This window comes from Manis javanica, chromosome 11 (genome assembly GCF_040802235.1).
Source record: "Manis javanica isolate MJ-LG chromosome 11, MJ_LKY, whole genome shotgun sequence".
NCBI lineage: Eukaryota > Metazoa > Chordata > Mammalia > Pholidota > Manidae > Manis > Manis javanica.
The window spans coordinates 3452227-3467283 of record NC_133166.1 but is presented as its reverse complement, the minus strand read 5'-3'; the positions used below and the strand labels follow the sequence as shown (position 1 = coordinate 3467283).

Below are 15057 nucleotides of genomic sequence, written 5' to 3'. Positions count from 1 at the left end.
ACATACATATTTATAATTCATTGCTAATAGGTCTCCTAAAATGACTGTAAAAATTCTATAAAAATAGAATGACATGCTTTCCAATAAGTGAAGTATTTATTGCAATTAAGTCCATTGCATCAATCCTTAACAAAAGTTCTCACTGAGAGAAGATATTACACACTAAAATTATAGAATTAACAATGAAATGATTTGTTTTTTGATGATATGTAAATAAATGTAAATATTAAGACATTACAACATCACAGGTAATTTATAATTTGGAGGAAACCTACAACTGTACAGGCAGGAAATTAGAGTCTGAAATAAATATCTGTTGAATTTTCAATATCAATATGTAGGAATCAGTTCTTTCAAGAGACTCATTTTGTAAAGAAGTAACTTATTTCCATAACAATTTTCTCAGGGCCATGGTGACATCCTTGTTCCTTAGACTGTATATCATGGGGTTAAACATGGGAGTCACGATGGTATAGAAAAGAGAAAGCACTTTACCAGTTCCTGCTGAGTGACTGGTCTTCGACCTTAAATACGAAATAATGCCTGATCCGTAGAACAAAGCTACAACCGTAAGATGAGATGAACAGGTGGAGAAGGCTTTGGCCCGACTTGTGGCTGATGGCAGTTTAAGGATTGTGGAGATGATTTTGGTATAGGAGATAAGGATCAACAGAAATGGAACCATAACAAATAATACAGCAACTATGTATACCATCATTTCATTCAAAAAGGTGTCCCCACAGGCTAGGCTGAGTATTGGGGGGATGTCACAGAAGAAGTGGTTGATTAAATGAGACCCACAAAAGCGCAGAGAGAAAATCTGGCATGTCTGCCCTATCTGTATCGGGATTCCACTGATCCAGGAGCCAAACACCAGCTGGACACACACTTTGTGGTTCATGACTAGAGGATAGTGCAAAGGGTTACAAACGGCCATGTAGCGGTCATAGGCCATCACAGCCAGAAGGAAACACTCTGTGGCTCCCAGCATAAGAATAAAGTACATTTGTGTAGCACAGGAAACTAAGGAAATCATTCTTCTCTGGGTCCAAAGATTCATGAGCATTCTGGGGAGAGTAACTGATACATAGCAGATTTCCAAAAAGGAAAAATTTCCCAGGAAAAAGTACATGGGGGTGTGGAGAGCAGGGTCTAGTTTTGTTACTAGAAGTATGATTCCATTGCTCACCAAGGTAATGATGTAGATGACTAAAAACAAGGCAAATAGAAATGACTGGAGAAGGGGAACATCCGCAAAGCCCAGCAGAACAAATCCCATCAATTCAGTTACATTTTCTTCTGCTGGTTTATCTTGGTGTTTCATCTGCAGAAAGGAGCAATTTATCATGTACTTTCCACCTTACCTCCATGGATCGGTGCTGTTTCCTAAACTGCATCAGGATATCAAGACTGGTCTTGGTAATCACTGCAGTTGTTTCTAATTTAATAATGTCACTAGTGATGTGTTTCCCACTCTCTCAGTTTATACCCTGTGAATTATCACTCTACACACTCTCCTGAAATTTATTTTAAGATATTATTATTGAATATAACCCAGGATAATCCAACTATGCCCTTCTTAGCACAGACTCAAAAAAACAATTAGTTATCACTGAAAACAGGCCTACAGATTTGCTATGTCATCTTGCTTTGAATTAATTGCACTTGGTGACAATGCTGTTGTCTTTTTCTATGATTTTTCTCTCACAGTTTAGTAGCACATACTATTCTGCATTTTGCCAAGAGAAATGAGAGAACATTTTATTGTACATATGGCTATAAAACAAATATTTTTGTAGGATACTAAGCGGGGAATATTAGAAGGCTTTAATCGGGAGGAGTTGCCTAGAAACACCGGTACAGATAGATAGAAACAAGACGGAGGGTCGCCCTGTTACAGGGATGGTCTTGCAGTGAGTCCCTTCCCATGTGCATATGTGTGGGCAGGCGGGTGGAAGTACTAGCTGTGTGCCCCTGTGTGCTGTGTGCACCTCCAGCAGGTTCGTTGTTCCTTGAAAACAACACTTCAGGTACATTGCTAAATTCACTTTTCTTAAAGAAAATGATATTGAGACTTACCAATGACGGATAATTTGATTACGTGTACACAGTCTTTGTGATTGTATGCTGGTGTTTATTTTTGTATTAGAATTGAATTTGAATCTGAACTCTATGATTTCTTACCTGTGTGATACTAAACAATTGTTTTAACTTCTAAGTTTGTCTTCTGTATTTGGGAAAATTAAGTGAGATAATGTATGTCAAATTACTTATTAATTTTAATATGATTACTTAAAGTTCTATAATTATGACTATTATATAAATATGAGATTACATTCTTAAATCTTTTGTCTTCAAAGTTGTTAAACACTTCCTGGCAGAATTTATTTAACAGAATTACTGGCTGACTTCTTGGTAATCACTTTTGTCCATTCTCTCCTTTCACCAGGGCCAGGGTTAGTGAGGGTGAGTGAGACCCCACAGGTATCAAATTTAAGAGAGACTCTCATGTTCAGGGCTGATTCTGCAATGCACACTCCTGAAGGTCAGTGCCTCCTTAGATACAGTAAATTGTATTATTCTAAGTTTTACTCTTTCCCCTAAGCAGTAGGAGAAAAGCACACACTAATTTACTTTTCTTTGTATCACATGGTTTATGTGGAAATGGAATGAGATCTTATTGTAGTGATCGGTGTAATAAAAGACCAAAGCCTTCAGCTGAGAGTTCTCCATGACTTCTCTGCCAATATTTTTGTTTGTGTTTATATCTGCTCTGCAATCCAAGAGCACACATTGTGTTCCAAGGTGGCCAATTCCGTTTGTACGTCTTTCCTTTCACTCACATGAAGGGATCTGGGAGGCAAGGACTATGTCTCTCTTCCTACTTGGTATCAACATAGATCTTAGAAAATGTTTGTATACCTACTATGGTGCTGAGTAATTGATTTTGAAATTACCTAAAACAAAGACATTTAAAATGAAATCATCATTCTTAAAAGGAGAAAAGTATTAACATACAAGAAAATAAAATTCTAATCATAATGCGTCACTTTTATTAATGACAACATTTAGCACTAATGATTTCACTCTTATTACTTGAATAAAATTATGTCCAGTGCTAAAGACAATTTCTAATGTACAAATTCAACTTTTGGTGATGAAATCATCACTGTGTAATGTGACAGAGGTAGGGTTTGTATATTTCTCAAGCACAAAATAAAGTAGACAGAGCAGTGACTTACTCCATGTGCTCTCATAAAATTATATCTGTTTCTTATAAATGTTTAAGTTCTCATCAAGCAATTGAAGTTAAAGTTAGTTTTCTAATAGCTTTATTTGAATTCAAGCCTCCAGTCTCTGAAAAGCCCAAATAATGAAGGCAATCTTTAATGATATTCTCAGTTCCATGTTGCAAGCAACCCAACCCTCAGCTGTATTTTTTATATTTGATATAAATTAACAATTTAAATCATAAAAATAGTATTGAATTTAGCCTTCTTTTTCATTATTTTGTAACTCCTTACTTCTATCATTTTTTCTTTAAAATTAATGTTCTTTGGATTCCCCAATGTTTGTAATATTATTTAATGGATTATTTTATTTTAAACCTCCCATTATAATGTCATGCTGGGTGCATAAATACAACTCATTTGTTACATTATGTTGGCTCAAAATGACGTTTCCTGTGATACCTATGTCTAGAAAAAAATACTTCAATTATTAGTTTTCAGTATTTTGAAGAGATTTTCAATGTCACTACATATTATTATTACTTCATTGTAAATTTTGTTTAATAAGCATCAGAAATGATAGGAGTTGCTTTAAGAAGGTGACACATTGCTATTGTATGTTAAATGCTACCTTTAAATTTAACAATATGATCTAATGTTTACTGTCAGTTTAAAGAGGTTTGTATTTACCTTCTTTATTTGGGACGTTGCTGATGTTTCTCACATAGTGGGTTTGATACTGAAATCTCTGTATGTGAAATTACTTGCTTCCTCAAAGTTATTCAAGCTGGTTTAAAAATATTCTGTTCCTTCTAAACATAAAGTGCTCTTTAAATGAAATTAGTTATATCTACCCCAGGGATCTCTTGTATCTGACACTTAGATTTTTAATTAAAAGCCTATTTTTGGCACTACTTCTCTCTTTCCTTCCACAAAGTTCTCACTACCTGGAAATACTTTCTCTTCAACCTCTCCATGGAATAGAATGCGCAGCACACCTAACTTCCTAAGTCATGAATAAGGTGCTGAGCAACATTATTGGAGACCATGCAAAACTGACCCAAACCCAGTCTCACCTTATCTATTATGAACACTCCATAAGGAGCTTCTGTTCCTATTAGACTGAGATCTTAGACTTGTTTCTCTCATATTCTCCTCTCTCCTAGGTTCCTTGATGACTAATGAGAGGCTGTCTTGTGTAACAGTGGAATAAATGTTCTGATGACAAATGTTTTATTTTTATATACAAAACTAATATGTTGGTTTCTTCATAACCAGTTTAGCTAACTGAGATTTGACTGTTGAATGCATTAAAATATTTTCTGAAGTTAAAATTTTCATAGAAATTAAAAAGAACATCTTAACAGGGAGAAAGTTTTCCTGCCCTTTGCAGCATATCACCATCTTTTCCCATTTTACATCTTTAAGGTTTGAATATGTAGGCTTTACTTATGGTAAGATGAGAATCTGACATACGTCCAGCAGAGATCATGGGAAGGACACGCGCCAAACCATGTGTGCATTCCAGGATTCAATTCTGGGAAAGACTTTTTTCCCCATCCTTGGATTGCTCAAGAATCTTGATTTGGAATCAATTTCTCATAATGAAAATAGGATGTAGATCCCTGTTATTTAGTAAACAATGATTTCTAAAGGTTTATGAATATAAAGATAAAAATATATACGCCAGAGGGAGCTTCCGTAGTCGTGTGGTGACAGAGTGACTGGGGAAGTTACCTGCCCAGGAGCAGGACCCCTGCATCAGAGATCGGGGACGCCAGCGAGGAGCGCGTGGTGACAGGAGCCTTGTGGAACCAGGGGTGACAGAGCACAGCAGCGGGGTGAGCAGCCAGCCGGGCCTGAGCTGCTGGGGAGGCACATCCCAGAAACAGCTGTGCTGAAAGGGGCTCTGGAGCCTGGTGACGAGCCCCGTGAGGTGCTGGGCGTGGATGGGCATCTCCTGGCGCCTCCATGGAGTAGAATATATACATACAGAGAAAGGAAGTAGAAAATAGAGTAGAAATTTGTATTTAAGCCAAGAAAAGGTCCAATACCAGTAAGAATTTGTCATGTAATAAAAGTAGCCTACCAAATTGATAAAATAGAAACATATAAATTAAATATTTTGGAGACAATTGGACAGCCTTAAAGGAAAAAATGATAAACTTCTCTTAATACCTTATATTTTGGCAAGAAAAACTGTAAATGAGACAGAGATTTAAATAGTTTAGAGAGTGAAATGATGACAGCTTTCTAAAAAAACGAATTTTACAGTTTCCCAGTAAGGAAAGTTTAATTATGACTTGAAATACGGAATGTAGGCACAAAAGATTAAGTTAAATTGCATAAAAATTAATAACTCTGCATGGCACAAAGAAACAGATCCCAAAAGTAAAGTCTATAGAATTGATATAATGGGGAAAATAATTACAAATGGTATCTCAAATAAAGTTCTCTTGGCTTGTTTTTATATGTTGTAGGAAAGTCTAAAGTATAAACAAAAACATGGACTAATTAGATGTGACAGTTCACAGAAAAGAGAGAAAAATGATCCCTTAAATAGGGACAGATATTCAACCTCATTTATAAAACAGAAATTAAATTTTTATCTGGAAAATGATTTAGTTCAGAAAAAATTTCTGAGACATTATCTTATGCATCATTGACCAATATCACTATTGTGTTTACTGTTTGGATCAATCAGTAAAACATGCACAGACATGAAGTCATGTAGTAACATGATATTGGAACGTATTTGTACTTGGAACAGATTGTGAACCAACAAAGGGTGAATCATCATGTGGGCTATCTCCCTCTGACTTAATGAGCCTTAATTTGGACATTATCATCTATTCTTTTTATTTAACAGCTCTATTTAGGATGCCTCTAAAATATGAGGTTTCATGTTTTTCCAGTTTTAAGTGTTTACAAAAAAGAAGACTGACTTGCTATCATCAAGTGCATCCTAAATAAATGGAAGTTATTTTTTATTTGTTTTAAGTGTTGGAAATGATATGTGGCTTATTTTTAAGTATGTCCATTTACATAAATGGATTCATTCATATATCTAAAAAATTCAGCAGTACCCCCAGTCTTGAATCATGTTTTGTTGTCAATGATTATTTTTTCGAGGTAAAAGGCAATTCCTTTCTCTAAATTAGAGTCGGGAAGAAATAGAAGAATGGCATTAAAATAAGAAATAATATTGTTTTTTTTCTTTTTGTTATAAACATGTCGATTAAAAAATGTAGGATATACATATTACATCCTAAATGTCACATATCATATATATTATATGATATGTATGTAACATACACATATAAAATTATTGGGCATTCAAATAGTATCTTTTAACCATAATTCTAATTGGAGAAGGATCTGCTCTTATGAAAGATGCAAACATGAACCTTCTTGGACATGTCTCCTGACAGACGTATGCATGACGCATGTCTGGCAGGAGACTCGGGGTAAGATTCTCTAGATAAGGGCAAGCTGACTGCTAAAGTGGTCCACCACGCTGGCCTGCAATGAGAGCCCCATTGTGCCACACCCTTTACACAAATAGTCAGATTTGTCTTTTTTTGTCTTTCTGATAAGTCATAGATCTCTTTGGTTTTATTTTGCATTTTATTGAATGCTAATGTGACTTTCCTTAGTTTTCTGACCATTTGGATTATCTTCTTTTGTGAAACACCTTTTTAGTTCCTTCTTAATTTTTCTCCTGAGATTTCTGTGTTTTTGGTTTGGAATGCTTCTTTATATATGGTGTATTTAAACTCTTCTGCAAAAATCTTCACTCCCAATGGCTTCTTCGGATGAACACTCTTTTTTAATCAATACAGTTTAACTTATCTATGTTTTCCACTATGGCTAATAATTTTATTTGAAAAAATACTTTTGTCACACTGACATTATGAAGGTAACACACATCACCTTTGGAAAGATTCATTGTGTTGCATTTCATATTTAGGTTTACAAACTCTCTGGGATTTTTTAAATAGATACATGAAGTAAAGGTCAAGTTTTCTTTTTCTTTTTTTCTTTTACAAATTTACATTCATTTAAATTAATATAGTTTATTAAAAGACCACCTTTCAACACTACTCTGCAGTACAGACTTTTACATATTCAAGTTTGTCCATATTCTATAGTCATTCAACATATATTCTCTATAAGCTTTCCATATATGGTCATCCTTACTGGCTAATACTTTTTCCTAAACAAATGATAACAATAAAGGGGGAGAAGAACTAGAATACACACTACAAATTTTAGGATAAAATACTCATTTTAGGGAAGATGAATTATTAAAAATACACTGTGTGTAGGATAAAAAACTCATTTAAGGGAAGATGAATTATTAAAAATACTGTGTTTTAATTAACAGTCTCAAATCAGCAGTGAATTTGTGTTGACAGAGCATAGTCTGCTAAATATAAAACTTGCTGAAAAATTAGTTTTTTATTTTAAACGCAACCACCCAGTATATCACCCTGATATCAGAAAGTCCAGCATAAAATGACAAGTTCAAGAATGAGTATGGATAATCAATCCATATTAAGGCAGGGAAATAAACTTCAAGATAGCTCCTGATGAGATAATAACAGAAGTAAGTGGTGTTGGGGAGAAAAAGTTTTCCTCTCTCCTTCAACATTCTAGTTGATCTAAGAATTTGATGTGAGGCAGATTATAGGGGACAAAACCAAAGTTTAATTATTCGCAGATGGAAGAAGGCCCAATAATGTAATTAAGGCCCTAAAAAATGAGCAAGGCGGGCAGATTTATACTTCTGAGACAAAGCAAGGATGAATCTGTGAAAAACCTGTAGGACAATGAAAATATATGTTTGGAACTCCCATTGGTAGGGATTCTAACAGAATTTGGGCTGGGGTGGTAAATTACTAAAAGTAACAAGTCTCCTTATATAGCCTTCTTCTGGACTCTGAATGCCCTCTCTCTGGTCATAGGAGGTCCCTGTACCTCCTTGTCGAGGGAGGCAGCCCTTCACGTGGGAGACTTCCTGCTTTCTGGGGACAGAGAGCCGGGCAAGGGGTGGTGGGTAGTGGGTAGTGTTCTTTTTACACTGGCTGTTTCTTAAGGAACTTTAATTTAAAATAAAATGTATCTGTTCTGGAAAGGAATGTTTGGTTGTTTCGATATGGGTCATAAATATGTGAAGATTCTTGATCTACACAACAAAGTCAAAGCAGTGATGTGGGACGAACAGGTGGAGAAAGCTTTGGCTTATCCTGTTGCCAATGGCAGCCTCAGGATGGTGGAAATGGTTTTACCGTAGGAGCTACGTATCAACAGAAAAGAGATCATAACGCACATCAGAGTGATGTGAAGGCCAACCTCTCATTCAGGGAAGTGTCCCTACTGGCCAGCTTGAGCACTGGTGGGGGGATGTCACAGAAGTGATTGATTTGGTGGGAGCCACGAAACAGCACAGAGAAAATCTGGCATGTCTTGTCTTATCTTGACAGAATTCCCATGATCAAAAAGTCAGTGATCATTAGCTGGATCCAGAACTTGCGGTTCACAGCCAGAGGGTAGCGTGAAATGTTACAAATGGCCATGCAGTGGTCATAGACTATAGCTGTCAGGAGAAAGCATTCTGTATGTCCAAGCATCAAGATATAATACATTTTGTAGCACAGGCAAACAAAGAAACATTTCTTTTCTGAGTCCAAAGATTGATGAGTATTCTACAAAGAGTTAAAAACTCATAACAAATTTCCAGGAAGGAAAAATTAATGAGGGGAAAATGTATGGAAATTTGGAGAGCCTGGTTCCACTCTGGTTTTGTGAATAATGATGCCATTTTCTGCCAGGATTATCACCCAGACAAGAAAAATATCACAAAAGAATCATTGAGAGATTGGGAATACAAGAAAATCCCCCCAAAACAAATTCCACCATTGAAGTGAGGTTTGCTTCTGGTTGGCTTTTTTTAGAGTTCCATCTGTGAAAATGGTGAAATTAGTCATTTATCCTTTTGGTTTATTTTCTATAGACTAGAGGAGGTTGAAGAGTTAGTATATAAAATGTTTTATCTTCATTAAATTCCAGCATTTTATATTCTAGCATCAAAGAGCAAAACAGAATCCGATGGTGAATCTATGTTAAATTCTAAACACATTAACATAACTAACATTCAACTGTAGGTTTGCCTTTTAATGTATATGAAGGGTTCTGTATACATGCATGTGTATTTTCATTTTTTTTGTTTGTAGACACAAAAAGGTGATTCTTTTTCACTCTCTATATTAGCAAACTGAATCGTACAGCAGAAACTTTTATGTCTGTCACAATTCCCACTAGAATGCTTGCCATAAATTTTAAATTGTGGGTTTTTGGTAATTCAATTCTTCCATGTAGCTGTTTGCAAGCATACCATGTGCCTTTCCTTACCTATTAGCACTCCTAGCTCATACTGATTCTGCATGAACTTGGCTTTGAAATTTTATTCCTGTTTTATTTATCTCTCAAAATCAAATAAACATCACCAGGCATTAATTTCAAGATCTTTCAATCATGATATCCCATCATGCAGCAGACACTTGATAAATACTTTTCAGTTAGTTAATTAATTAACAATTAAATGATCTTACAGAATAACTTGCATAGAGTGTATGATTTCAGGAACTCTGCCTAGTTCATATAACGTGAAGTGTCTCAATTTCTGTGATTAGATAAAAATCATTTTATAATTCTCATTTTAATCATATAACTGAGATGAAGTACATGAAATCTAAATTGACTACTCTAAATTATTATAATTTGTAGACAGTTGCCCATAAAGTACATACTGAAGTGTTAGCTTAAAGTTTTTAGTTCTCTTTTTAAGATATAAAGAACCATCCTAAGAGGGAAAAATAATCAAAAGATAACTAATAAATGAGAAATCCCACATTTATATATTATTATTTTAATAACTAGAATGGTAATTTAATATTCATTTATTTATTTTAATTATTTTAATAGTCAGAAAGGTTAATTTTTACCATTCTTAATAAGAAAATCACTTCTAGGAAGTGATATGCTTTAGGAGAAATTCATAGACATAATCTCCCTTAATACAGCATCACCTTTTTCTGTATTGAGTCATAGAAACATATATGAATAAACTAGTGTTTAGCTTATTAAAAGGAATTTGGTCCAAATAAGTTTCTGTTATTTACTTACCTGATAGAGTATCAACACAAACATACTGTACTTATGTAGGATTCTATGATCTTCAAAGTGTTTCAATATCCATTTTTTTCCAATTCCCTCCATCATGATGAATATGAGAAATCCAAAGGTTAGTTTTAATATGAGTGCTGATTTTCAGCTTAAAAACTTCTTTAAATGTTTCAGCTTAAAGACTTCTTTAATCTGTTGACTCTTGATTCTTAGAGTTTTACTGGGTTCTAAAATAAAGGATATCAAGGCAAAAATTCCATTGACATGAAATAATTCTTTCTTTCTCTTCTAGATTTAGTTATGCTGCTTTTTCCCCTCAGTAGAACCATTTAAGTATATATGTTTCTACATATATATGTAAGCAACTTCTCTTTTAATAAGAAATTGATATTTTTCCTCTCATTCTGAAATCTGTTTCAAAATACCAAGTTTCTCTTTAAGTAAAAACAACCCTTTTATTCTACTGGATTTATTTCTTTTCCATATATCACCTCAATATTTAATCTTATACTTCTTTTTACCACTCATTCGAATTCATTTTTCCAGGCATTTTGACCAAAGCTGTCACCCTATAGAATGACAGTCACCCTATGGCATTTGGATCCCCTGGTCAGCCACTCTCCTACCCACACCAGATCTTGGCAGGGAGCAAGGATGCTCTTGAGACCCAAGATCACAAATTGTCCACAAATAGTCACTGGAGAAGAGTTAAACTCAAAATTTGCAGATCCTGTTCAATGTTACTCCCCTAATTATCATTCCACCTGGCCTTTGGAGTGTAGAAGCATTAGATTTTTCTCACCATAGCATGTGCATGCTTTATTTTATTTAATTTTTTATTAAGGTATCACTGATATACACTTTTATGAAGGTTTCATACGATCAACATTGTGGTTACTACATTCACCCATATTATCAAGTCCCCCCTACACCGTACTCCGGTCACTGCCATTCAGCATAGAAAGATGCTACAGAGTCACTACCATGCATGCTTTAATTATGGTCATCTATTTTTTTAACTAACACGACTCTGGATGGAATATTAATTAATTACTGTTTTTTGGCCATCAGTCATATAGTTGCATTTCAAGGTATATCTTCAGTCTATGTTAAATACAAATATTGTAAATCTGAAATATATCAGAGGGGAAAAAAAACCCCTACAATACCTGCTGTGGTTTCCAATCTACTTGGTTAATCTCAACTTAATTTTTTTATATAAGCTTTATTAAGTGCTTTAATTTCCAACATTTTTAATGTTTTTTAAATGAATTTAGAGTTTTGCTTCCTTAAAACTGTTGTTTTTCAATTTGTTTAAATTATGTTGCCAGCAAGTAAGTGAAAACATTTTTGTACATATTTTTTGGCACTGAGAAAGAGATATTTCTTGTACAGTTATATGATATCTGATAATCATACCCATTCAATTCTTTTCTATCATATTTGTCAACATGCATGTAATTTTTAATATTGTAAATTACCTTTCTGATTTGTTGAATACTGAGAATCACTTCATTGATTCAGTACTTGACATTTTTTTCTTTCCTTCCTTTTCAAAATTTGAGGGTTGTTTCATTTACTATCATTCAATAATCACTGAGAGTGATTTATTTTTAACTGTATCCTTTTCTATTATCTTCAAAGTATCCACAGATGATTTGGCTGATACTGAAATTTCTTTACTAGATGCTAAATATTCTTTAAGGCATTTAGTAGGAATAAGAAAGGGAGAAATACAGGAATTTTAGTTGCTATCTAGTTATTTGTTTTCTGAATAAAAATTTAGTATTTGTTGTGATTTACATGTTACATCATCTTTGTAATAAATCCAAACTGCAAATAAAAATCTAAAGGCTAGATCAGAATTATTTAGTATCTCACAGCTCTAGAACCCAGAGTCGGGAAGGAACGCAGTGCCGGCCGGGTCTCACTCCCTCTGAAGGCTCTGGGGGCAAAGCATCCCTGGCTTTTTCCAGCTTTCGGTGGCTCGTGACCTTCCTTGGCTCTTGGCTGCATTACTCCAACCTCTGCCTCTGTCTTCACATGATCGTCTTCTCTGTGTCTCTGTGTCTGTTTTGTAACTCCCTCTGCCTTTCTTTCTGACAAGGACACTGGCAGAGGATTTAGGGCTCACCTTACACCAGAATGGTCTCCTTTCCTTAACTTAATTACATCTGTAAAAGCCTTTGTTTTCAAAATAAGGTCACACTTGTAGTTATATCTGGATATATATATATATATATATATGATATAATATATCTGGATATATATTTTAGAGGGGCCAGCATTCGACCTCCTACACATTGGTATGGATAGTTTATCATGAAAAACCAGAAACTTTTAACACTGAATAGATATTACCAAAGCAAAACATGAAGCTACAAGGGGAAGCCATCATGGTAACAGAGAACAGAAAATTCTGGAATAATGGAGGAGGGGACACCCTGAGGATTTGTAGACTTAAAGCAACACAGATGATACAAGAGATGAAACAAAGAGAAATGAGAAGAAAACCCTAAGATTCTCCTGCTTCCACCATCTTAGCTGCTGCCGTTTTTTTCTCATTTTCTAAATCCAATCATTTGCTGCTGTACTGAGAAGGGCAGCAAATATATCTGAAGGAGTGGGAAGGTTAAAGAAAATTTATCACCAAGCATGACCCAAATCCCTGGTTGTAGTGCATTCTCAGTAACTATCATTGTATTGCTCTGGCAATTTCTTAACTCACTGGTTCACATTGAGAAGAAAGATAGATCTTCAAATGAGATCCTAACAGTTGAGATAATATGTGCATCGATTGCTCAGAAACCCTTAATTTAACCCTATGAAACTAAGGTCCCTTAATATAATGTGAAGCTGCTATGATGATAATATTATTTAGGAAAATAGGAGCAAAACCAGAAGATTTTTTTTTCTGTTGTATCTACATGACAAACATATAAGCATTCTTGTAGTGACTGCCAGCAGTAGAGTCATATTAATAACTTAGTTACCAGTTTTCTCAGGGCTAACATGATTTCTTTGTTCCTTAAAGTATATATAATGGGATTCAATGTTGGGATCAAAACAGTATAGAAAAGAGAGACCAGTTTCCCAATTTCTGCAGATTGATTTGGTTTGGGTTGTAAATAAGTGACAGTAGCTGTTCCGTAGAATAAGACTACAACTACCAGGTGAGAAGAGCAGGTAGAGAAAGCTTTAGCCCTCCCTCCGGCTGATGACAATCTCAGAATGTTGGAGATAATTTTACCATAGGAGATAACAATCAACAAAAACGGAATCGTGATAAATACCACAGCAACTACATAGACTGCTATCTCATTCACAAATGTGTTCCCACAGGCAAGCTTGAGGACCGGGGGAAGGTCACAGAAGAAATGGTTAATTGTGTTAGACCCACAAAAGGGCAGAGAGAAAATCTGACAGGTCTGCCCAATTACAACTGGAACTCCACCGATCCAGGAGGCGACCACCAGTTGGATGCAGACCCTGTGGTTCATGACTAGAGGGTAGTGCAGAGGGCTACAGATGGCTACGTAGCGGTCATAGGCCATCACGGCCAGGAGGAGACACTCTGAGCCTCCAAACATCAGGACAAAACACATTTGTGTAGCACAGGCAAAGAAAGAAATGTTTCCTTTCTGGGTTAGTAGGTCCACGAGCATTCTTGGGACAGTGACGCTTACATAACAGATTTCTAAAAAAGAAAAAGTGCTCAGAAAAAAATACATAGGGATCTGGAGAGCAGGATCAATTCTTGTTATCAAAATTATGATGCCATTGCACATCAGGATAGTCAGATAGATGACTAAAAATATCCCGAAAAGGATCCATTGGAGATTAGGAACATCAGAAAACCCTAGGAGAATAAATTCCACCGTGGCAGTGATATTGGGTTTTTCTGTTAATTTGTTCTCCATCTGCAGATATAGTAAAGTCAAGATGGTTAATTAATTAATGTTTGATATAAATGCATTTTCCTATTGTTAGGTGGATTAGACGCGTGAGTGCATTTATATAATCTCTTAAATTATTTCCACCATTACTTTGCTCTGTGTTTTGGAAACGAGATTTGAAACTTCAAAAATGAACTGATGGGCAGTTAAAATTCAAGAAATATGATTAAAGAAATAAAATGCTAGTATATGTATTTATACTTGGATTTAATGATATCAGGGATAATGAGAAGTGTACATTGTCATTCAGAGCTTATTGTGTGGGAATAATATCTGGAGTGAAATTATGATATAGGCTTTTTCTATTATTTTTGTCCGGATTAATTTTTTTTTTCTGTATTGATTGTTCATTCCATCTTCTTTCATTCAAAGCTTTTCCCTTAACAGTTTTGCTTAATTCACATTCAAAATAAGTTTTAAGTCCTCCCATTTATATTCCAGTGAGAATCAATTTTCTTAAAATAATTCTTTGCTGCTGAGGAAATGAATCAATCAATATTATTCTACTTTATGTATTTCTCCTATCACTGATGCTAAATATAAACAGCATTAATGCCATCATATTAATAACTTTCCTATTAACACTCATATAGTGTATGATAAATATCAATTAACCTTTAACTCATCAAGAACTTCATCATATTTTCCTCCTTATGTGAGCGCTATCATCCATTGTCATATAA

General features: G+C 34.9%; 2 protein-coding genes across 2 annotated transcripts; both read right to left on the bottom strand.

Annotated features, from left to right (window-relative positions):
• Positions 1 to 382: 382 nt before the first annotated feature.
• On the bottom strand, positions 383 to 1348 carry LOC108401857 (olfactory receptor 10AG1-like). Its single transcript, XM_017668051.3, has one exon. The coding sequence runs from the start codon at positions 1346 to 1348 to the stop codon at positions 383 to 385; it is 966 nt and encodes a 321-aa protein (XP_017523540.3).
• A 12042-nt stretch (positions 1349 to 13390) lies between these two features.
• On the bottom strand, positions 13391 to 14356 carry LOC108401858 (olfactory receptor 10AG1-like). Its single transcript, XM_017668052.3, has one exon. It carries the CDS (start codon positions 14336 to 14338, stop codon positions 13391 to 13393), a length of 948 nt encoding a protein of 315 aa, XP_017523541.3. The 5' UTR covers positions 14339 to 14356.
• Between the last annotated feature and the right edge of the window lie 701 nt (positions 14357 to 15057).

Excerpts from the sequence above, each read along its gene's own strand:
- LOC108401857 (XM_017668051.3), bottom strand. The coding sequence starts at position 1,348 with ATGATAAATTGCTCCTTTCTGCAGATGAAACACCAAGATAAACCAGCA.
- LOC108401858 (XM_017668052.3), bottom strand. The coding sequence starts at position 14,338 with ATGGAGAACAAATTAACAGAAAAACCCAATATCACTGCCACGGTGGAA.